A 25,579-nucleotide genomic window follows, 5' to 3' on the forward strand; every position below is an offset into this window, starting at 1 on the left:
CTCTATTATGCTAGGGACATAACGATTAGGGAGCCAGTCTTTTTTTGTGGGGAAGGGGCTCTGCATAATATATTCACTGAAGCAGTGCAAAAACATCTTTTGGAGAGCAGACAGGCCAGGCCAGGGTCCCAGGAGGATGCTGGGGGTGTGGTGAGGGTGAAACATGGAAGAAGAGGGCCTTGCTTCCTCTTCCCATGGCAGGTATGCTCCCTTCCCTAGAGTCTGGATCCCTGGTGAGTGGGGCCACTGACTGACTGTCCGTCTGCCTGTCCCTCTCTATCCCTGCAAGTTCGGGAAAGATGGATGGGTCATTGGCAGCTGGGGGCTGGGAGCCCAGGTCCTCTGGTGCCCCCGCTGGCTCAGGCTTGGTGGCCTTGGGCTCCTCGGCCTTATCCTTGTTTCTGCTGGCCTTCTGGAGCTGGTATCACTGCGCCACCTCGGCTTTCAGATTCTCCAAGTCTTTTTGGCTGAGAGGAATGAAGAGGATGCCACTGAGGCCTTTGAACAGCTCCAAGACGCTGGCCATGCCGGGGGCTGTGAAGTTGAGGGGGCAGCGTGTTGTTGCTGGAGCCGTTGCGGTAGATCTCATGCATGGCGCGCCGCAGGGCCACGGCCGGCTGGGTCAGGCACTTGAGGTACTCAGAGTTCTCCTTGGTCTTCTCCTGGTCCTCGCCCAGCTGGGTCTTATGGAGGGTGTGCAGCCCTTCCTTCTGGTGCTTCAGGGCCGACGGGAACTCAGCTTTGCTCTCATAGACCCAGGTGACGAAGTGGTGGCCAAGGGCCACCTTGAGGGCTTTGGGTCCTTGGTACTTGGTGCTGACAGCCAGCGCATTGTCCAGGAAGCACGGCGACAGGTCGTACTCCATCACCCTGTGCAGCACCCGCCCAATGTTGTCCAGCACACCACCCCGGGGTGTCTTCCCCAAGCACCAAAGAGTGAGGTAGCGGGCGCCCTGCAGCGGGCTCAGGGCTGGGGACAGCTGCCTGCTGGTGAAGCAGTGCAGGGCCAGGTGCATGTTTTCCTGGATGGTGTTGGGGTGCTCGATGCCCATCACCTGCACGCTCATCAGCACTGCCTTCTGCTGGCTTCTCAGGGCCTCTGCGTACTTGCCCATGACATAGTGGAGGCGGGCAAGGAGGCACAGGCAGGCTCAGATCTCCATGTGCACTGCTCCCTACGCTTTGTTAAACAGGTGCAGGGCCTGATTGATGGGCTCACAGGGAGCCAGTCTTTATTTTAAAGCAGTGGTTTCCCCTGTGATCAACTATACATATGAGAAAATGCATAAAATAACCAACTAAACAAAATTTGAGGAACTGGCATTGTTTTATCAACATTTTATTTTGCCAGGTCAGGAACTTAAACAACAACCTAACATGATAAAAGAGCTTTCATCATCCTCTTTTCATACAATAAATAATGTTATTAGTGTAGTATTAAAATGTTAAAAAGTCAGAAGAATCAAATCCAAAACTAAGAACAGCTTTTCTATAGAAGAAATTTAAATGTGTTGGAAAACTCTAAACATGGTCTTCATTTTAATCTATGGACTAGTGACAATGATGTCACTGACCAGCATTAGCTTAGAAATTGCTGTTTGGGAAAAGTTTGAGTAAAAACCCTGCTATAGTTTTTTAATTTTTAATTTTATTTTTAATTTTATTATTATTATTTTTTTGAGACAGAGTCTTGCTCTGGAATGCAGTGGCACGATCTCAGGCTGGAGTGCAGTGGCATAATCTCGGCTCACTGCAACTTCTACCTCCCAGGTGTCAGCGATTCTCCTGCCTCAGCTTCCCGAGTAGCTGAGATTACAGGCATGTGCTAGCACACCTGGCTAATTTTTGTATTTTTAGTAGAGACAGGCTTTCATCATGTTGTACAGGCTGGTCTCGAATTCCTGGCCTCAAGTGATCTGCCTGCCTCGGCTTCCCAAAGTGCTGGGATTACAGGTATGAGCCACTGCACCCAGCCTGTTATAGTTTTTTAAAGTTTCAACTTTTATTTTAGATTCAGTGGGTACGTGTGCAGGTTTGTTACATGGGTGTGTTGCATGATGCTGAGGTTAGGGGTACAAATGAACCCATCACCGAGGAGTTGAGCATAGCACCCAATAGGTGGCTTCTTCAACCCTTTTCTCCCTCCCTTTCCCCTCTTGTAGTCCCCAGTGTCTTTTGTTCTCGTCTTTACATCCATGTCTATGCAATATTTAGCTCCCACTTATGGGAAAACATATGGTATTTGAAAACCCTGCTATTTTCCTTAAAGATCATGCATTTCAGTGGAGATTCACATAAATCAAAAGTGAATTATGATAGAATGGAATAAACATTATGATTAGTGATCTGTTCAAAGAGCTATGGGAGCACATTGGAGGGGCAGTAAACTCAACCTGGATAGAAAAGCATATGCATTATAAGCAGAGGACGCTATATAGCAGGACTGCCATGAAGATTGTGTAAGTTGTACACCGTACAACTGACATGACCTCCTGGAGCTGGTGCTGCCATGCCACCTCGGCTTTCAGATTCTCCAAGACTTTTTGACTGAGAGGAATGAATGAAGAATGCCATTAATGATGTAGAGCTGCTTCAAGAGGCTGCTCTCAGGTGGCTGGGCCAGGAAACAAGTGGAGCTGATACCAGGTTTACATTCTTTCTGTTCACCAGGAGGCATTTGTTTCTTTGTGTGAAAGTGCTGTTCACCCATCTGGCCAGCCAGCAACTGCAGCACCTGCTCAGATGTCGTGCCTCTTTCTAATTGGCACACAGGCACCATGTGGGCTAGTGTGGCCTCTGATAGCAAGGGAAGGGTGCTTTAGCCAGATGCACCACGATCTGCTAAGTCTTGAAGAAGGGAGAGAATCCTGAGCTGGAATTTGGATTGAGATTGGGGAGATAGGAAGTTGAGCAGGTAGGCAGAACCCAAATGGGGAAGGACTTGGGTCTTTCCCATGTTAAAGAACTTGTGTATACTAATAACATGGAGCCACCAAAAGTATTATTGTGGCAGTAAGACTGTTAAAATTGCAGTTTAAAATAATCACTTGGGTTGAAGTATAGAAGATGTGTCGTTAGTGGGGTAAAAAGAAGGTAGGGTGACCAGTTAGAAAACTACTGAGGAAATTCAGAGAAAGAATTAAGAGATTCCTAACCAAGATAAATCTAAAAGCTATTTGGGATGCATTTGTTAGATTTAGTGATTATCTGTAAGAGGTCAAGAAGAAGGTGGGTGTAGGGAAGGAGATTCTAATGCTCAGGATTCAGTCCTGGGTAGCTGAGTGGATGGTAATATCTTTAACAAGAATGGAGAATTTAGCCTTGAGGAGCATGAGACAGAGAAGTGTGGTGGAAATTAGCTTTTGGCATGCAGAATTTCAAATGCATCAGAGTCACTGTGGTGGAGATACCAAATAAATTGTTGGTATACGACCTGGTCATTCAAGGTCGAGAAATGTTTGGGAGTTATTAGGATGTAAGAGATGGTTGAAGCCGTGAGTATGGATGAGCATTTCACACAGCACCTTGCATAGAGCAGGTGCGCCATGGATAACTGGATTTTATTGATTTATCCTGGAAGGTTGTGTTGAATAAGTAAGAAGATGGTTGAGAATGAAACTCAGTGCCATTTTTTGGAACTGGTATAGAAGGAAGATCTGGTGGAAGTTATTGAGAAGGGGGAATTGGCCAGAAACATAGATGAAAAACTAACAGTAGGGTAGGGAAAGCCAGGGCAGGAGTAGTTAGCGGGGTTGGAAGCCATAAAGACCACAGGGAGCATGAGGAGAGAAAGATGTTCATTGACTTTTGGAATCAGGAAGCTAAAAGATTTTGAATATACATGTTTTTTGGTTTAGTCTTTTGATTAAAAAATTTTTAAGTTCTTTTGTTTTAATTCTTCCTTTCCTTCCTTCCTTCTTTCTTTTTTGAGATGAGTTCTCACTCTATCACCCAGGCTTCAACCTCTGCCTCCCAGGCTCAAGTGATCCTCCCACCTCAGCCTCCCAAGTATCTGGGACCAAGATGCACGCCACCATGCCCAGCTAATTTTTTGTATTTTTAGTAGAGATGGGGTTTCACCAGGCAATCCACCCACCTCGGCCTCCCAAAGTGTTGGGATTACAGGCGTGAGCCACCACATCCAGTTATATTTCTTTTTTAAAAAAAATTATTCTCCTAAGTATGTTCAATGGAAGATTAGGGAGCTTTAATTTTATATAACTCTTAGGCTATTTTTTTTGCCATGTATTTAACCAAAGCCATCTAACCTTATGAGCTTTATTTATTTTTTAAACAACATTATAAACAACATAATGAATGCCTTGAGGATAAGAGCTATTTTTCACCTTGCAAATTGGAGGATTACCATAGTCTCTGGCATATTATATGTAATAGCATTTTTGAAATAAATTGATAAGCATATGCATATATATAAATGAAAAATGTTAAGTAAAAATTCAGCCTAGATCCTACCATCCAAACTGTGCACATTTTTACATAGTTATAACTATGATGTCTTAAATTTTTTGTTCTAATTTTTTCACTTAATGTTATTCCATTTTTTCATATTGTATAGTCTTTATAATATAATCAAACTTCAAATTTTTATAGACCAATTTTTTCAGTTATGTGATTTTGATTATTTCTTATTTAGAAAATACATTTGTTTAATATTGTAGAATTCAACTTGTTTTCTATGTTCAAATTAAGAAAAGTATCCTTACATTTCAGAAATGTATACCATCTTCAAATGACTCAGACTAAGAAAATTACTAAGCAAGGCCACTCTTACAGGTAGCAAAAGTAAATACCTATGAAGGGTTGATTTCTAGAAGGCCCTATTACTCAGATTCTAGTAGGTCGACCTGTGAAATTCTACCAGTAGGGTTGTAGTCTTCAAGCATGAACTTCAGATGTTACCTGGCTGGTAGATGCAACTTCCCCGAAGGGAGTAACACTCAAAGCAGCCATTTATACTTTCCAGGGCCTAAGTTATAATTCCTTGCCTTAGCACCAAGGGAGAAAAGGCAGTGGGGGAGGCTGAGGGTAAAGAGTTGGGGATGGAAATGAAGGGGAAGGTGCTAGAAACCTGAAGGGGCTACTAAGGGGAAACAATCCTGAACAGCTGCTTACTGAACTCCTAGGATTGCCAGCAACTTGCCTCATTTTCCAAAGCCTGGCATGGTTCCAAGTGGAGCTTTCTGCATCTATAACGCAAGGTTAACTAAGGCCCTTGGTAAATAAAGGCACATGGAAAACAAAGATCTTATCTTGGTAAAGGGCCTCAGTGTTTATAAAGCTTTCACGTGTTACTTTATTTATTAATTCAAGAAACTATCCTCATTAAGTTTTGATAAATGGCCTAAACTAGTACGCTCTTTTACGTTCTATTTAAAACAGTGATATGGTGGTCAGTATTATCATACCTTATTTGAAGGAAATACTACATTTGAAATAATGACCCAAATATGATACTTATAGGACAGAACATTTTGAATGTTACAGCCATACGTAGATACACATACACACACACACACACACACACACACACACTTGGCATACTATTTCAGGGTGTTCATAGACCTTCCCATCTCAATGTCCTCAGATTAAAAGCCCAGCTGTGAGGCTTTAAATACATATTATAGCTTCTCAGATTAAGTATGTGGTGGCAATTTATTTTGATTGCCTGTGATCCAATGTCCAATGGATCCAATTTGTAGTCCTCTATTCATTAAAATGATAAAAACAATACTCAATGATGAAAAAAGATTTTGATGACATAATATTTAGTAAAAAAAAGTTTGTAAAATGCTATGTAGATGACTTTATTTTTTATAGAAATATTAACATATGTATGTTATATATGTATTCAAAGGCAAAATGTATGGTAAGGGTGATTGATTATTCCTGGATGATAGGATTTTAAATTTCTTTTTATTCATATCAATTTTTTAACTTGTTTATAATGATAGTGTATTACTTATGTGGTATTGTAAAAGTCTGAACTTAGTGCCTTTTACAACTTATGGATTTTAGGGTCTTCCCTATGTGAATCCTGTTCTTGATCTTCTTAGATCTGCCTCAACAGAGGCATACCACGTAATCTTCCTTGAACATCTATGCAGTGGTTACTCAAGTAGGGAGAAAGGAAATGAACATTTGACAAATGCTAATTTTACTTGGAACTTCACCTTTACTTTTTCTTACTATCCTCACAATATCCTGCAAAGTTGATTTTATTTCCTCACTTAACTGATAATAACACCAAAGCTCCAAAGGTTGATTGAACTGGCAAAAGTTTTACGTCAAAAGTGAGTGGTGAGGATAGGGAAGAACTTAGGTGTGTCTGGCTCCAAAGTCCAAGCACTTTCCCCTCTGCCATACTGTCTTCCACCTCCTGGCAGGCTCCCATCTTTCAGATAACTAGGACCTGGCCCATGTGATGCCTCTCCATGTGCATCTGATACAGCCCATTCCTCCTGGTCACTCACAAGTTTCTTTTCCTGCATGTTGTTTCTTCCATGCCTCTGCCTTCTTTGAGCTCCATATCCATATCACTCTTATATCCAGAGCATTGGCTCTTACCCCTATTTTGGGCCCTGAACTCACTTGCAGACCTCATGAAAGCTCTCTCTAGAAAATGCACTTTGCATATGTAGATATGCACACACACACACACACACACACACACACACACTTTGCATACTATTTCAGGGTGTTCATAGACTCTCCCATCTGAAGATCCTCAGATTAAAAGCCCAGCTGTGTGGCTTTAAATACATATTATGGCTTCTCAGATGAAGTATGTGATGGTGATTATTTATTTTGATTGCCTGTGATCCAATGGATATGTTCTCTGAGGTAAAGAAATGCATTATTATTGTTTAGTAATGCACCATTAGTGAGTGCTAGAGAAATATGAGGCCAAATAAAGGATCTGAAGAATAAGAAGATACTGTATATGATATTCAATGGGTACTGAATTCTAATTTTTGTAAAAATAAAAGACTCAACATTCACGAAGGGACTAACTCATGATAAGCAATATATTGCAATGGCCTGCTTCCATGGAAGATTTTTCAGTGGTGATTGTTTTAATAAGCTTATTTTTGTTTGTTTTCTTCCTTCAGAAATGAATGCTAAGGGAGTTATCCTCAATGCATTTGAACGTTATCGCCTAAAAACATGTATTGACTTTAAGCCTTGGGCTGGAGAAACAAACTATATATCAGTGTTCAAGGGCAGTGGGTAAGTTGAAGACTTAGTCTTCTAAGGCATCTAAGGAGAACTCTAGTGCCTGGGACATTACATTGCAGCAATCATCCTAGGCTCTGACCTTTAGGAAGGGGTGGGGACTTTCTTGCTAGTTGCTGGAGAGTATAAAAAACAACTGGATCTAGTTTTTGTAGACATAGAAATTATATTCCCATACATGTAACCGCCTTTAGACAAAGTGGAAAGTGGATGGGATTGCATGCCATCAGACCCACAACCTTGTGAATTTCAGCCCGTTTGTAATTTACATACTCTTTATCCCTTTCAAGTAAAAAACATGTGTATTTATGTGTGTCCATGTCTGTACTTAAGCTTATTTTTACCTAACCACTCTTATTTCTTGAGTTAAGAAGGCGACAGTATTATTTGTCTTGAGCTCAGCAATTCTGAGTGGTTGCTCTCCCTGTAAAACCCTTGTTAATGGGCACAGGCATAACAAGGAGGATCTCAAAGACTTTGAAATTCACCAGAAAAACCAGGTCTAGACCACCTTGGGGATGATTTGCTCCTAGGTAATATTTGGTGTTAGGGCAAGTTCTTTAAAGATCACCTGGTCTGTAAGGTTTTTAATATTATACAATACCTGGTATATTAGGCCATTCTTGCATTGCTGTACAGAAATACCAGAGACTTGGTAATTTATACAGAAAAGAGGTTTAACTGCCTTTCAGTTCTGCAGGCTTTATAGGAAGCATGGTGTTAACATCTGCTCAGCTTTTGGGGAGGCCTCCAGAAGCTTATAATCATAGTGGAAGGTGAGGGTGGAGCAGGCATGTCGCATGGCAAAAGCAGGAGCCAGAGAAAGAGTGGGGAGGGGGAGGTGCTACACACCTTTAAGTGACCAGATCCCATGAAAACTCACTATTGCGAAGACAGCACCAAGCCATGAGTGGTTTGTCCCACGACTCAAATACCTCCCACGAGGTCCCACCTCCAGCACTGGGAATTACAGTTCAACATGAGATGTGAGTGGGGACAATTGTCCAAACTATATCACCTGGGTTATGAGAGAAATGCACAGTGTTCAGATGTAAGAGCAAAGGTGGGTAATGAAGTGGGTAATGAAGTGGACTAGGCAGTGGGGATTCTGCCCTGAGACCTCAGATTGTAACATCCTCTTCCCCCTTTCTTGTAAACTCTCCTATAAGCTGCTGGTCTTCAGTAGGAAATATGCAGGTTGGGAAGCAAGAACTTTCCATCGGGGCAAACTGTGACCGAATAGCAACGGTTCAACACGAGTTCCTCCATGCTCTGGGATTCTGGCATGAGCAGTCGCGTTCCGACCGGGATGACTATGTCAGGATAATGTGGGACAGAATTCTGTCAGGTACATTTCTCTTTTTTTCCTATGTTTTTAGTTAAGGACTGAATTTCTAAGCATGTGTCCTCTCTTGTCATCTGTGGCAACTGTTAATAATTTTAAAACTTTGATGTTTTGATGTCTTAATTCATTCAGCTTGAACTCATTCTGAGTTATTGGAGCACTAGTATTCCAGAACCCATATGAGCTAGATATGCTCTAGAAACTGGTTTTGTGGTTCTTCAAGCATATTCAGTCCCACAATATGTTCATGAGTATTATGTGGAACGGAGTCTGTGGCCAAATTAGTTTTGCAAATCCCCAAGTCTTAGTCCGTCTTGCACTGCTATAACAAAACACCACAGACTGGGTAATTTATAAAGAACTGAAATTTATTCATCATTGTTCTGGTGGCTGGAAAGTCCAAAATCAAGGGGTGGGCATTTGACGAGGGCCTTCTTGCTGTGTCACATACCATGGCAGAAGGCAGAAGGGCAAGGGAGAGTCAGAGAGAAAAAACAGGACCAAATCTGTCCTTTTACAAGGAATCCACTCCTGCAGTAGCAAACCTACTCCTGCAGCAATGGGATTAATCCATTTATGAGATGGAGCCCATGCCCTAATTACCTCTCATTAGGCCCCACCTCCCAACACTGTTGCAGTGGGGATTAGGTTTCCAATACATTCTTTTGGGGGGACATATTCAAGCCATAGCACCTAGGTTAAAAGAAATGAGGCTTACTTATCCTGCTATACTGCTCTGAGTGTTTATTGGGTGACAGGAATTGTAAATCTCTAAGAAAAGCAGCATTTCCCAAAATGATTTGATCATGGTCTTCTTTTTTCTTTTTGCAGAGTAGCTTGTAGAGTATTTGGATTTATTGTTTCATGGAACAATTTTCAGTAATAGTTGAGTAGCATGAACTGTTTGTGATTTTGTGTTCAAAGTCACAAAGTCTTAATAACCATGTCTGACTAGAGCTCATGTTTTCCACATTCCACAGTGACACTCAGCTTCCTCATTTGTCCTGCCTGTGTGGGGCGAGACAGAGGAAAGGGCATTGCTATTATGTATCAGGCACTGTGAGGAGTGCCCTATGCAAGGTCCCCTGCCACCACACTTCTTGAAATCACAGCTCTTGCTCTTCATCCCCCGCCTCTGCTTATCTCAAATGGGGTCAGGCATAGCAGCAAACTAAAAGGTTTCTAGAGAAACAGCAGTGTTCAGCTTTAATTCACAGCCACACTCTTTAGGATTCCCAAAGTCTTATTTTTGATCAAAACTTCTGCTCACATTTGATAACATATCTTTATGTTTTGGAGATTAGAACCATCTTAATGTGTCCACAGAATCATTCCATTTCAAGTTGGAATCAGTTGCCCATTAGTATAATGCTAAATGGCCTGAATGTCTTCTCTAAATATATTCATTTTTGTTTTTTATTATTATTTTAAACTGACAAATCATAATCGTATATACTTATGTGGTACAGTGATATTTTGACATGTGTATGCAATGTGGAATGACTAAAACAAGCTACTTAACATAGCCATCACCTCACTTATCATTTCTGTGGTGAGACTTTTGAGCTTTATTCTCTTAGCAATTTTGAAATATACAATACATTATTATTAACTATAGTCATTATGCTTTATTTATTTATTTATTTTGAGACAGAATCTCCCTCTGTTGCCCAGGCTGGAGTGCAGTGGTGCGATCTTGGCTCACTGCAACCTCCGCCTCCTGGGTTCAAGTGATTCTCCTGCCTCAGCCTCCCGAGTAACTGGGATTATAGGCGCCCGCCACCATGCCTGGCTAATTTTTGTATTTTTAGTAGAGACAGGGTTTAAACATGTTGGCCAGGTTGATTCATTATGCTTTAAATATATCTACACCTATTCCTGTAACCATGAATTATGGTTAGTCAATAACCGCATGTCAGTGGTTTTTAATGACTTCTTTGTAGGATAACTAGAAAGTTATCATGCCCAGGTTTCATCTCACCATCCCTTCAAAGTCTTCTTACTTCCATCTCCATCTACTGTGGACGTCCTCAGGCTGCCATCATTGCTGGCCAATGCCCTGACCGGTTCAACAACACTTTTTTTTTTTTGAGACAGAGTCTTACTTTGTCACCCAGGCTGGAGTGCAGTGGCATGATCACAGCTCACTGCAGCCTCAACTTCCCAGGCTCAGGCAATCCTCCCACCTCAGCCTCTGGAGTAGCTGGGACTACAGGCATGCACCACCATGCCTGGCTAATTTTTAAAATATTTATTTTATTTTATTTGAGATGGAGTCTCATTCTGTCACCTAGGCTGGAGTGCAGTAGTGCAATCTTGGCTCACTGCAACCTCCGCCTCCTGGGTTCAAGCAATTCTCCTGCCTCTGCCTCCTGAGTAGCTGGGATTATAGGTGCGCACCACCATGATGGACTAATTTTTGTATTTTTAGTAGAGTCAGGGTTTCACCATGTTGGTCAGGCTGGTCTCGAACTCCTGACCTCATGATCCACCTGCCTCGACCTCCCAAAGTGCTGGGATTACAGTCGTGAGCCGCCACGCCCGGCCTTAAAATATTTATTAGAGATGCGGTCTCACTTTGTTGCCCAGGCTGGTTAGCAGCACTTTCTAGAATCCTCCTTTCCATGAGCAATTTTTACAGCCTTAGACTAAATGCCAATGTCCTAACTATGGGCTGCAATACAACCTTAGATATGTTCAGTGTGACTGCTGGTATCACAGTTCTAAGCTTGAATATTATATTGTAAGATGGGAATAATGAAACTGTTGTTAGTTGTAGCAAAAATTGCTTGAGTTTATTATATTCTCCATTTCTAAGTGAGCAGTATTTGGAGTAAGATAAGCTGAATTTTCTGAACATCAAGTAAAGATTTTTTATTTATCCTTTAGGCAGAGAGCACAATTTTAACACCTATAGTGACGACATATCAGATTCCCTGAATGTTCCCTATGATTACACTTCAGTAATGCACTACAGTAAAACTGCATTCCAAAACGGAACGGAGCCAACAATTGTCACAAGAATCTCAGACTTTGAGGATGTGATCGGCCAACGAATGGATTTCAGTGACTCTGATCTCCTAAAGTTGAATCAACTGTATAACTGCTGTATGTGACAGTTTCTTTGAAATGACTTATATTTTCCTCTGTTATGTAGGAAAAAATGACGGTCTGTGCCATTTTGTCGAGCATTGGTGGGGTTTCTGAGATTATAGAGATTTGATATTCAAGAAATAAACAGAATAGCACCCAGATCTCAATCTACAACTTGGAAGCAGCATTTTTCTTTTCACCACGTCTGGTGTTGAGATCTAGAAACAAATTGGGTCCTGTAGGAATATGCCTCAGGCAGGTTTTTAAAGCTGTTACTAATTCAAATGTCGGTCAGATTGATACTCACACTTCCTTTTAGCCAAAATGATATGTCTAGTTGTAATATGAATGGGATCAAATAATCTGGATTGTGGCTTAATGATTCGAATAACTAGGGGAGTATAGACTCAGGTTTCTACAAATTAGCTAATTTTTTTTAAAAAAGAGTTGGGGCAGGGAGCTTATTCAGATCTACAGAATTAATTACCTTCTTTGTAGGGGTTCTGCAAATAAAGAGGGATCTTTAAGCCACCATCATCCAGAATCAGCTAGGTGTTCCCTGTAATACCAACCTGGCATTTCTAATACTGTGATAAGTTCAGTTTTTGTTACTTAGATTATCATGTTGTATGAGTGTCAATAATTGTTTTTGGCTTTTTGTAGCCTCTTCCTTGAGTTTTATGGACTCGTGCAGTTTTGAACTGGAAAATGTGTGTGGCATGATCCAAAGTTCAGGAGATAATGCTGACTGGCAACGGATTTCACAGGTTCCTGGGGGGCCGGAGAATGATCACTCCAACATGGGCCGGTGCCAAGGTAACAGGAGTGAGATATTCCTAGATTGTATACTCAGTGGCTACAGCTACGTACTTCTCTATGAAAGAATGGGATTTTATCTCTAATTTCTATCAGAATTATTAATGATTATTCATTAGGTTACTACTGAGAAGTAGGCCTTGCACCTGATAAAGACATTGTTAATTTCTTTGCTTTTCCTTCCTGAGTTTATTTTTCTTTCTACAAGTCAGAGCTGGGCTCTGTGATGCCTCTGCCAGTGCGTTCCCATAGGAGAGTGTACCAGACTGGGCCTCCTGCAAGGCCTCTTATCTCAGGGGCAGTACTATTGTTTTCTAGAACTTTGCAGAATACAAGAGACTCTTTCCAATGGACAGCACTAGGCTGTGAATTGTTGTTTCAGAACTGTAGCTGGATGTGATTATATGCTCCTGTTACAAAAATATCTAAAAAGCAGAGTTTATTTAATTTTCTTCAGATGCGTATCTTTTTCCATTTTCATTTTGTTTTGCCTTAGGTAGTTATTTGGCTGCAAGGACCAAATTTTTACTTATTTGCTTATTCTGGCAACAAATATGTAAAACTAGATTTCAGACCTTAGGGCCAGTGCTTAATAGCTCAGATGATCTAGGCAGGAATTGGAGGCCTCTAATGGCAAAAAGGTGCTTTTCCTTTTATTTTTCTTTTTAAATGCATATTTGGATAGTGGATAGTGGTCCTACTCAGACCAGAGGAAAGTAGATAGGGAGGGAGGGGGAAAAGAAGAAGAATCCAGACCAGGTAGCTCTCACTTTTTTCTGTTTTTGAAAGCTAATTTCTGTGGTAAGGGAAAGGTTCCCTAATGTCTCTTTCATAAATCGCCTGCTCCTAGTGCCATATTTAAATGCCCAACACAATTCCCTGCATATAGTGGAAACTAAGCAAATACTTGAAATAAGGTAAAGAAAATTGGGCCAGGTGCAGTGGCTCATGCTTGTAATCCCTGGCCTTTGGGAGGCCAAGGTGGGTGGATCACCTGAGGTTGGGAGTTTGAGACCAGCTGGGCCAACATGGTGAAACCCTGTTTCTAGTAAAAATGCAAAAATTAGCTGGGTGTGGTGGCGCATGTCTGTAGTCCCAGCTAGTTGGGGGACTGAGGCAGGAGAATCACTTGAACCCGGGAGGCAGAGGTTGTAGTGAGCTGAGATCATACCATTGCATATCAGCCTGGACAACAGAGTAAGACACTGTCTCAAAAAAAAAGGAAAGAAAATATATATACACTCAAACCAGAATTACTAGCTCTGCCTTCTTTAGAGATGGCTTAGAAGGTTAAGTATTGCAGATAATGAAAGCAGATAAGTGGGAGGTGCCTCTGAAATTATCAGGTTCAGTTATTCTCAATTTTTTCATTACAAATATCATTTAAAAAATATTAAAATGTGAATCTCCCCAGATGGTTGCTGTAGTTACAATATCTTCTGAAAGTTGAATTTCTTTCTTCCTTTTCTTTTTTTCTTCCTTCTTTTTTTGTGACAGTTTGAAGCCAAAGAAGTTAGAAAGTGTTTAAAAAAAAAAAAAAAGTTGGGGGGCGGGCGGTGGGGCAGGTCAGCCAAGGCCCTGGTTTCCTGGCTGGACTCTCACCTCTGTCCGCAGTGTGTGTTCACCTCTCCAGAAAGACCTAGAAGTTCACGCTGAATTAGCCTTGGGAGAGACAGATGCTACAACTCTCTACCTACCCAAGTTTCAAACCCTCCTTTTGACTTAATTTCCATTTTTCTTTTTCATATTCTCAGCGGGGGAACAACCCTCTGTAGCATCTTTTTCCAATGGTAAGCTCTTCCCACTTGGAGCTGGACCAGGGTTGTGGACACTTGAAAGGTGTCCCATGTAGAATCTACCTTTTAGCCCTGCTATTTGGGCTTGACCTGCAGCCTTACAGTGGATTTTTAAAAAGTTAGCATTTGATACTTAAACTTGCTGTATCTTTATAGCTCATAACAAATGAAGATAAGCAAGGATTAGTGCCCACAGAAAACTACTATTGTAAGTAAACGTTTTATAAATAATAGAGAGGTTTGAGTTTTATACTGTTATGTCAATCTGCTAGCTTTTGCAAGTGCCAGATATGTAGCTTAGGCTTCTGTCATTTCTCCCTGGTGATTTATATATGGATGTTACTTACACCTCGTGTAAAGAATCTAGCACCACCATTAACAAACACACATTCTTATACCCAGTATCTGTTTTTCTCTCAATTCTGCTTTTCTTTAACAGGTTCTGGTTTCTTCATGCATTTCGATAGCAGCTCTGTGAATGTGGGGGCCACAGCAGTGCTGGAAAGTAGAACGCTGTACCCTAAAAGAGGATTTCAGTGCTTGCAATTTTACTTATATAACAGTGGCAGTGAAAGTGATCAACTGAACATCTACATCAGGGAGTATTCTGCAGACAATGTGGATGGCAATTTAACCCTTGTGGAAGAAATAAAAGGTACAATGTCAACATCCTTATTGTTTGGATTCAAAATGAGGCAATCTTAGGTCTTTTCTTTAGTTAATGCAACAATTTACAATAGGGCAGGGGCTACTGAGTCACTACTCTTTAACTAAGAACTAGATTCTTCTTGTTTTAAGCCGTGGAAAGGAAGCTAGAATGAAGATTCTTCCTGAGTGCGCTGTTATGTAACACTCACTTAAGAAAGTGTAGATCAGTCTCTTGGAGACTGTGGAGGTCAGTCCATAGACTTGGAGTCTATGGAGGTCAGTTCTTGGCAAATAATAAAAATACAAGGCTGGGCGCAGTGGCTCACACCTGTAATCCCAGCACTTTGGGAGGCCGAGGTGGTCGGATCACCCAAGGTCACGAGTTCGAGACCAGACTGGTCAACATATAGTGAAACCTTCTTTCTACTAAAAAAATACATAAATTAGCTGGGAGTGGTGGCACACACCTATAGTCCCAGCTACTTGGGAAGCTGAGGCAGGAGAATTGCTTGAACCCGGGAGGCGGAGGTGGCAGTGAGCCGAGATCACGCCACTGCACTCCAGCCTGCGCAACAGAGCAAGACTCCATCTCCGAAAAAATAAATAAAATAAAATACATAAAAATACAATGTGAACTAGCTTAGGCAAAATAGGACGGGCTCCTGGCTGAAGGTTAGTTACAGCCTGTGGGACAGATGAGGGAGACACTGGCTTGAGGGGGAATTATTAATAGATCTGTCTCTGAACATTGCTGGGGACCTCTTGTTTTATCTCAGAATGGCTTTCTTTATAAGACTGGTACTTTGGTTGTTTCACTTCCCAGCTTACATTTGACCAAATTTGTTATCAGTCTGGAAAAAGGACTCTTCCTCTAATATAAAGCTTAAAACATAAATCCCAGTGAAGAACTGGGATGCTTATGTCTTAAGTTAAACACAGCTTCTGGAGCAATTCCTAAGTGGGAAGTGGGTACCCACCCTTCATACCAATAATGTGTCAGAGAGGAGAGCCATGTTGACCACCTATGCAAGTAGATGGTTAAGGGGGTGACTAAGAAAGGGAAGGGCTGTGGACTGGCAAATATATTACTGTCTATTCCACTTAATCATCTCATGACTTGACTGAATTGAGTAATTCAATTTGTTCCACAATTGGATCTATATTATGCAATATAGTATGCCATTTTCCTCCTGTTTTTAAAAATGAGAAACAATCTGAAATACAGGTGATATTTTTCTTTGTGAACACCTATAAGCAGTAAGGTTCTTAATCTCACTAAGAACATACACACATTATACATATATATTATTTATGTAACAATATAAAATATATAAAGAATAATTATATATAATATATATTATATATTATATATATAAAAGCCATATATAAGCCATATATGTTACTATAAATATTATATTTTATGTATTAATATCTAAATACAAATATTGATATAATGTATCTATAATATATATAATTGTCTAGGATTGGAAGGGGGGTCCTTTCTATTAGCAATCTGTGAGTTCGTCACTGATACACAATAACACAAAAAGGCACTTAAGAAGCTTGCTTATTTTCTGTCATTTGGGTATGTCTAGCTTATTTTCAAGTAGCTGTGTTTCACATTAAGTGCCAACATATTTTTGTTTTAAGACTTTGTGTTAACCACTAGTTTGACATGAATTCCTCAGCTGTTGTTATCTGGGGGCTTCTGCAGATTATTTAGTATACTGCTTCTTATTTGAGTATGTGATATAAGAAAATCAGACAAAATGGCATATCATGTGCTGCTAGCGAGGGGTATGGGCTAATAGTTGGGGAGGAAGTGCAGGTTGGAAAGAAAGGAGGTGGTACCAAATATCAGATAAATACTTACAATGCTGAGTCACTGGGAAGTGATCTAAAGAGTAGATTGCAGGATGTGGGCTTTCTAGGGTTTGGTGGATTTTGTTTAATATTACCAAAAAGTTGATTGAAGATTTTGTATGTGAGGGAAGTATTCCAATCAAACTATAAATACATTAAAGAAGGCTTTGCCTGAGTATCACAGGAATCTTGGGTAGAAGTGTTACAAGTGTTGGGTTTGCTGGCCCTTTAATGGAGAATGGCAGGTAACTCATAGGTAGGGCATGAAGTACTCATGAGCTAGATGTTGTTATTTACTCACCGATCTCTAGGAAAGGGTGATCTATTTGAGAAACAGCTAGACAAACATTCAGCTATTCCAGAGAACAGTGTGACCCCACAGAAGAACCTTGAAGTAAATAATTCTAGGTTGGAGCTTTGGCAAAACCATACTTCTGACCTGTAGAAATAAATCGGTTTTGGATGACCCTTTGTCTAAGAAGGCTAGAAATCTAATGTTGACATGTACATGATTTGAACTTCTTTGTCCTTGAAATAATAATGACTCTTTTGCAGAAATACCCACTGGGAGCTGGCAACTTTATCATGTAACATTGAAAGTGACCAAGAAGTTTAGAGTGGTGTTTGAAGGACGCAAAGGCTCTGGTGCATCACTGGGTGGTCTGTCTATTGATGACATCAATCTTTCGGAAACACGGTGCCCTCATCATATCTGGCATATAAGGAATTTCACACAGTTCATTGGCAGCCCAAATGGAACTCTGTATAGCCCTCCATTTTACTCTTCTAAAGGTTATGCCTTTCAGATTTACTTAAATCTAGCCCATGTGACTAATGCAGGGATATATTTCCACTTGATCTCTGGAGCCAATGATGATCAATTACAGTGGCCATGTCCTTGGCAACAAGCCACAATGATACTTTTGGATCAAAATCCTGACATTCGACAGCGTATGTCCAATCAGCGGAGTATAACTACAGACCCATTTATGACCACCGGTTCGTAACTCATTTTCTTTATTGCTAATAAATAATCATTGCTCTAGGAGGGACGGATAATTTTGGGAATGAGAGGTTGCACAGTTAGTTACCTAGGGAATTTTGAGCCCCAAATCTTAAGAACAGATATTTAGGGGAAAGGTTTCAAGAATTGTGGACTGAGTCTGTCAGACAGGAGCTCATCAGAAATGTCAGCAAGGATTCCAACAAATAGAGAAGATACTGACTGTATTCCTAGGAATTGATGGCCCTCCTCAAATTTCCACGTCTGTGCAAGAAGTGTTGGTTTTAGAGTCTGACATGCCTGAGTTCAAGTCCAAAGTTTGCTTCTCATTAGCTATGTGACCTTGAGCAAATAATCTCTTAGGGCCCCAGTGTCCTCAGCTGTAAAGCCAGGGCTGTAGTAACCATTCCACAGATTTGCTATGAGAATTAGTACAGGTCAAGTGTGGAAGCTGTGGAAAGGCCTGCGGTGGAGAGGCCCTCAGATGTTGGGTTCTCCTAACTCATGCTACCTTGTTCACGTCACTGGGATTGTCAAAAATAATTCAGCGTTTGAAATGGGGGTAGTTTTTGACCAGAAGGAAGGTATTGAGCAGGTGCATTCAAGTGTTGGTGGGAAGGGTATGAGAATGCATTATAATTTCTTAGTAAAAAGTTACAGAGGACTTGCTAATCATGACATCATTCCCCACCTTTCCCATCTCAAAAAGAAGCAACCCACTGAAAGCAATGATCACACTACTAAATTTAATAATTCTTTGCTTCTGAGACCCTAGTAAAGGAAAAAATGGAATTATGGCAAGCTGAATATTTTTGCCAAATGTGAATTCTATATATGAAAAACATGAACCAAATCAACATAGAAAAAAATCCAACTTAATCTCATAGGAAAACAATAATATTCACCAATGGAATTGTAGGGACTTGACATTCAGAATTTCTTCACTTTTTCCTAAAGTGTTTCTTCCTAAATGACATTAAAAGCAGCTCAGGGCTGGATAGGTTATTATCTTTTCCCACAAGCAGTGCTTCTTGTTGTCTTCTACTTCTGAAGCACTTTGCTCTGTTAGGTGAATAATTCAGTTAATAAGATAAATCATTCTATGCTGATATTAAAAACTCTCTCAGCAACATATTGCTTTAACTGGACAATCTGTAACTTTGTAAAAGGACTCTCTTAGTAGCCTTGAAGGCTATTCTAAATTATTCTAATAGATAGGAGGGTTTCTATACTGGCCAATAAGTAAAGATATGATATTCCCAGGAATATCTGGTACCTAGGAAACTTCTGGTACCTCTCCACTCTTATTCTAGAGTGTGGTCCTCCCTGCCAGGCAATCTCATTTCCTCTAGGACAGTATAAATGAACAAGCCCCAGTGATTTGCCAGGGAATACATCACAGGTCAATAGCATCATTTAATTATTTTGAGTTCCAGCCTAATTGTGTTTCACATTGCCTGTTCTTTCCTACCACCAAAAGCTACAATGATGATAAACACACTCCATTAATATAAATTGCTTTTTCAGATAATGGAAACTATTTTTGGGACAGGCCTTCCAAAGTGGGAGCAGTGGCTTTTTTCCCTAATGGAACTCAGTTTAGAAGAGGTGGGGGCTATGGAACCAGTGCCTTTATAACCCATAAGAGGCTGAAAAGCAGAGATTTTATAAAAGGAGACGATGTATATATCCTACTGACAGTGGAAGGTATGTCAATAAAAATAGTTTTATATAAACTAGTTTTTTTTTTTGTTGTGGCCACTGATTATTTTCTGTTTTTTTTTCTGCATTCCACTATTAGATGTATTATATAGAGATGTGGGGGGAATGGGCATGAGTGGGGTTTGGGAGGAATATGAATTATTAACAATATGAAAATAATTTAATTTGAAACGGTGAGGATTCCAGAATAAAGAATTTAATGACCACCACATGAAGCTATAGTGGAAACCTTTAGGTTGGGAAATTTCTTTAGAAATAAGTTAAAATAGGCCGGGCGCAGTGGCTCATGCCTGTAATCCCAGCGCTTTGGGAGACCGAGGCGAGTGGATCACGAGGTCAGGAGATCGAGACCATCCTGGTTAACGCAGTGAAACCCCGTCTCTACTAAAAACATAAAAAATTAGCTGGGTGTGGTGGCAGGCGCCTGTAGTCCCAGCTACTTGGAGGCTGAGGCAGGAGAATGGCGTGAAGCCAGAAGGTGGAGCTTGCAGTGAGCCGAGATCGTGCCACTGCACTTCAGCCTGGGCGAAAGAGCGAGACTCGTCTCAAAAAAAAAAAAAAAAAAAAAAAGAAAAGAAAAGAAATAAGTTAAAATAGAACTATTATACTCTAGGATTCCTGAAATAAAAATATCACACAAGCACATGAAATTAAATGACTGGAAACGTCTGTGTCTTATCTGTTTCAAATGTACATACATGCATACATATATGCATATATATATATATCTCTTGACAGAAATGACATTAATCTCTTGTTAGATTAATGTTAAATTTCGTACTCCTGGCAGCCAATAAATACATTTTGCAGCAATTCTGGTGGTTTCCATTTTTTATGTGGTAGGATTTTAACTCATTTTCTATTAAAGACTCACTTGGATCTCAGTAAATCAGATTCTTGTTTGTGCTGAAAGGTGGTGCAATTAAAACCCACAAAATTTTGACTCCAGTGTCCATTAGAGTAAATCTAGATGACACCTCTTGGAGAAATTATTCAGAAATAACTTTAGTTAAGAGAGAAAACATTTTATGTAGTAAAGAAAAAAAATCAGTATGCATCAGTTCTCTTTGACCATAGTGATTTCAACCAGAAGCAATAACAAATACTGCAAAGAACGTAACACTGGTTGTCAGGGCACTTGGTGTCTTGCTCCAAATCTCCACCAACTTGCTCTAGCAAGCCAGAGACCTGTGACCTTGGGCAATGCCCTCAATTACTTTACATTTCTGAGTTTTGGTTTCCTTATCTGTCTCTTGAAAGTTGGTATCAGTGGCTTGTACCCTTCTGGGCTCCCACAATCCAGGCTAGCATGTGGTTGAGTTGGAGCCCCAGTAGGCTGGCCTAGTTTCCCTTTGCCTAGTTCTTATCTCACTGCCTATGAATGTTGCTAGACTGTGCTTCAAGGATACCTGAATTTCTCACAAGCCTAAAATCTGATCATTGTCTATTCTGAAACTTAAGATTGGGCTTGGCATCATGGCTCACGCCTATAATCCCAGGACTCTGAGGCCAAAGTGGAAAGACTGTCTGAGCCCAGGAGCAAAGACTAGCCTGGGCAACATTGCAAGATCCCACCTCTAAAAAAAAAAAAAAAAAAAAGAAAGAAAAAAGGAAAAAAGAAACGTTAAAAGAAAAAGAAACTTAAAGATCCTTAAAGATAAAATGATTGTTAAACAAAAGCTGATTTCCATCCACACTCTTCCCCATCTTCCTAGACATATCTCACCTCAACTCTACACAAATCCAGCTAACACCAACTCCTAGTGTTCAAGACCTCTGCTCAAGAACCACCTGTGAAAATGATGGTGTCTGCACTGTTCGAGATGGCAAAGCTGAGTGCAGGTAAGGATGATTTGGAAGAGATCTCTGCATTCTTTGGTTAGAAATTTTATTTCCATAATGTTGGATTAATTACTTGATAGTTCTTATGAATGAAATCAGTTGATTCTCGTCTCACAGCCATTCATAGAATTTTTTTTTTATTCTCCTTTTGGGGCTTTGGATAACCACAAGAACTATCTTTGTGATAGCCAACACAATTTTTTTATGAAAAGAAATAGAACACTATATTCTAACTGTCTGAAAAGGTCCTCCTAACAGTCCAGTCATTTTAAGTGTAGCTGCCTTCATTTTCTAGATGAAGATACTGACGTTCGGAGGAGCCCTTGGCCAAGATGTGAATCTGGAGGGGTGGTGGGCATGGGACACTGAGAACTAAACTTTCTCTGTTATCTGTGCTATCAGCCTTTCCTAACTTGGAGATACTGTTTCAGTATCAGATTAGGAGGAATTCCATTTTTTCTTTCCATTGCTTATACCTGTGCTCTAGGTGCTAGTCTCTCTCCAGTCCAGAGTGGATAAAATAGTTCCATATAGCAATGACCTATGGGTGATCAAATAGACTAAAGGTGATCCACATCTTTAACTGTGAAGATTTCTGGAGTTAGATATCAACTCATAACTCTGAGTCATGCTCTCAACATGCAGGTGCCAGTCAGGGGAAGACTGGTGGTACATGGGAGAAAGGTGTGAAAAGAGAGGCTCCACCCGAGACACCATAGTCATTGCTGTTTCATCTACTGTTGCTGTGTTCGCCTTGATGCTGATCATCACTCTTGTCAGTGTCTATTGCACCAGGAAGAAATACCGTGAAAGGATGAGCTCAAATAGACCAAATTTGACTCTGCAAAATGTAAGTTGAGGCTGATGTTTGATTATTCACAACCTATTGGTGAAATCTTATGGAGAGGAACTAGGACATTTTTCATATACTTTGGTTCTTGCCTTCTTCTCTCTGTTTCCTATGCTGGGACAACTGATTTCAGTTTATAAAAGTTCCTATTACTTTCACTGTAAATCAATGATTCTTAAATTGGGATTTATGGAGGTTCATTTTCCTCCTGGAATTGTATCCAACACTGTGTACAGTTGTGTGTGTGGGTTTTTTTCCTGGAGTGTGGGGTGGTCTGTGACCTGAAAGGCACAACTGATTTTGCCTGCAAGTTCAAACCTTCCTGGTAAAGGGGAGAGGTGGCCTGCAAGTGTTTTTGTTCTAAAGGCCTTGTAGTGGTGCTGAGCTGAGGCCTGTAGGAAGGGGATGCAGGCATGTTTGGGGAAGCTTTTTCATTAAAGAAGGTTCCAGTTCATTCTGGCTTCATGTGGAATAACTAATTCTAAGGCAAGTTTTCAAGTAAAGGATTTAAAGTCTTGCCTCAATAAATCTCTAGAATGCTAATAGACTCCTGAAATGACCCTGTTTCCAGTGGGTCCCTTGGGAAGCTGACTCTGAGATGGATATTTGTATGCAGGAGGTTTATTGGGGAGGGCTCCTGGAACACGTATAATAGGCTGAGGGAGCTGGCCTGGGCAGAGGGTGAGGTTGGACTGTGATGTGGTTGCAACTGAGGCCTCAGCCCATCCTTCAGGGAGCTCTGGAGTGGGGAAGACTCCCTCTTAGGCACGTCCTGAATCAAGGGAGGGGGCCAGGCCTTTGTACTCCCATCACTGGAATGGGGCTGCCCTCACAGAGGCGGCATAAAATTGGGCAAGGCAACGGCCTTTTGGGGAGGGCATTTCTTGCATAACAGCCTTCATTCAAAGGGCAGGACCAAGCAGCAGTTCCCTAGCGTCCACTACATACTCCAGCAGTAGAGTACAGAGTTTTACATGCAGATTCATATTCTTCCTCACAAAGAAGCACAGAGAAAGTGGCATAAAATCTGAACATTACTTGAAAGTGAAGCCCTAAAATTCTTCCATTTCTATTTCATTCCAATTGGAGTCTCTGAAAATTGCTACTGAAGCTAGTCAGAAAAAATGCCCAATTAGAATATCTCCAAAAATAAAAATACTGCAATTGGCTAAAGCAAGAGTACATTTTCTTAAGAAAAATGATTATTCAAGACATACTATATTTAAAGCTATGAGTTTTTAAAGGGGACAGCCTGGTATCAAGATATTATTTTTTGGCCAAGTCAGTCAAAACATGGACAACGATAATGAACTGAAAGCAAATCATTGTATTATGGTAGGCTGTTGTCCTATTTCCTCAACATCAGGAAGATGTTTAATGCTAATAATAAGGCAATAGATCAATTACCTCACAAAATTATTAGAAAAGTATTTAAAATATAAACAGGTTGTTTTGTTTTAAGACAACTTTCAGCTTATTTTATGACTCAAAATAAAAGGGAAAGATCAGCAAATACTTGGCCTGGTAGGTCAACCTGATGGCAGCTGTGCCTTCAAGTTTGGTCTCCTGGGCCACTGGGATGAGCCAGGAGTTGGTGCATGGAAGGCGGAAGAGTGGCAGGGCAGGAGGAGACAAGTTAACTGGGTGGATGGGATTGCCAGGATATTTCCCTGACAATGGGAAGTGTAACAGCTGTTATAAGGGCTCTAACTTAGCAAGTAAAAACTGGAAGGAGTTAAAGAAAAATGACAAAACCAAAGAGAAGAGAAAGAAGGAAGCTAAGAAGCTAAGTCAATAAAGCGGGGAAACCATGACAGTATCAGGGACATGGTAAAGGTAGTAAGTGGAAACACACATGCACACACACACACACACTCCATAATATTACAACAGAGCTGTTTTGTTTCTGGGTCATTTAAACACATTCCTAAGGACAATGCAGTTGACTTACATTATCTTAGGCTAGGCATTTCTACAGTTAATTGACTGGTAACAGATCTCCCAGATGTCGTTTAGATCTTAAATGAGAATGACCTTTTTTTCTGAGGCGAACGTATGTGTTCACCCTAATGTTTTAGCATCTGAATAATGTGGGCCCGAAAAGCCAGGGCTCTAAATGGAGACCAGGAGCAGGAGCCATTGCCAGCTAGGAGGGAGGCCAGGAGACTGCTGATGGCGACTTCATTTAAAGACTACATCGTTTTATTGTGATTCATTTAAATAGCAGTTTTTAAATTTAGAAATTAAATCATCAATTGTTCTTTCCCCTTTTAGCAGCATGCTTTTTGAAGATTAACTCGACAATATGGCCAGCAAATGAAATTAAAAAGGATTCTTCATCATGGATTTCGCCTAAGTGATATTACAGCCACCTCATTCTTCTAAAAGTGGATATTTTTCTGTAAATAGCTGGAAATACTATAAATCACTATTTTGGTCAAGGTCAAATTGGTGAAATGCTGTTTGTGTTTCCTTCTTTTAAATGAGAGAAAAGCAATTCAGGCTCTTCTGGAAGTATAATATTGTCTAGAAAAAAGGGAGAGCAACAGTTAGAGATAGCTTTTCAAATTACTGATCCTTCCATACGGGGGCCAAGTGTGGTGTCCTCACAAGTGATTCCTTAGAAACCCACTAGAAACACCCAATGGGAATGATCGTCCATGCGGAATCACAGCAGTTTCAGTGCCATCGTTTCCCAGCATTGGGAAGGGTAATGGGACAGCTCCCCACTCTCTGTCAATATACATTCTTCTCCAAAACTGGCTACTCTCTTGTTTTCTTATATAATCCCTTTGGTACATGAGCTTGGTTTAGAATTTGTTTGAGCATACGACTGTAATCAGCAAGAAAACCTTTCACTCTTTGAGTGGCAAGTCTCAAAGTTTTGGATCTCAGGAGTCTTTACACTTTAAAAATTACTGAGGATCTCAAATAGGTTACTGAGGATCTCAAATAGATTACGGAAGATCTATTTTGCTTACGAGCAGTTCATTGATTTAAATAAGTGTTTATTAGAAATTCAAACCAGGAAAAACTAAGTATGTATTTATTAATCACAAAAAATAAGCCCCTTATATGCTAACATAAATATGAAAAGTAGCTATATTTTTCAAAACAGGAGAATATTTAGCAAAGAGAGGGGCATTGGTTTGCATTTTTTGGGAGAATCTCTAATGCCTAGCTCAATAGAAGACAGCTGAGTTTTCACAGATGCTTCTGCATTTATTCTGTTGTGATATATTAATTTGTTTGAAGGCTGTGAAGAAAATCTAACCTCACACAAATATGTACTTGGAAAAAGGAGGCATATTTGAATAGCTTTCTCAGGTAAATATGAATATTCTTTT

The 25,579-nt window shown here is 40.4% G+C and overlaps 1 protein-coding gene and 1 pseudogene across 2 annotated transcripts in view; one reads left to right on the plus strand and one right to left on the minus strand.

Moving 5' to 3' along the window:
- MEP1B (meprin A subunit beta) overlaps nt 1-24,686 on the plus strand; it is a 30,833-nt gene extending 6,147 nt beyond the window's left edge. Inside the window, exons 6-15 of one of the 2 annotated variants that reach the window (XM_054460289.2) lie at nt 7,131-7,248; nt 8,424-8,602; nt 11,489-11,707; nt 12,356-12,508; nt 14,744-14,959; nt 17,371-17,814; nt 19,346-19,525; nt 21,256-21,382; nt 22,028-22,232; nt 24,507-24,686. In XM_054460289.2, coding sequence (XP_054316264.2) covers nt 7,131-7,248; nt 8,424-8,602; nt 11,489-11,707; nt 12,356-12,508; nt 14,744-14,959; nt 17,371-17,814; nt 19,346-19,525; nt 21,256-21,382; nt 22,028-22,232; nt 24,507-24,521 — 1,856 coding nt within the window. In that variant the 3' untranslated portion in view covers nt 24,522-24,686. The remainder of the gene's footprint in view (nt 1-7,130; nt 7,249-8,423; nt 8,603-11,488; nt 11,708-12,355; nt 12,509-14,743; nt 14,960-17,370; nt 17,815-19,345; nt 19,526-21,255; nt 21,383-22,027; nt 22,233-24,506) is intronic. The other variant, XM_054460291.2, reaches the window with a different exon arrangement.
- On the minus strand, nt 74-2,779 carry LOC134738490 (clustered mitochondria protein homolog; annotated as a pseudogene).
- Nucleotides 24,687-25,579: the final 893 nt, after the last annotated feature.

This window comes from Pongo pygmaeus, chromosome 17 (assembly GCF_028885625.2).
Source record: "Pongo pygmaeus isolate AG05252 chromosome 17, NHGRI_mPonPyg2-v2.0_pri, whole genome shotgun sequence".
NCBI classification, from domain to species: Eukaryota; Metazoa; Chordata; class Mammalia; order Primates; family Hominidae; genus Pongo; species Pongo pygmaeus.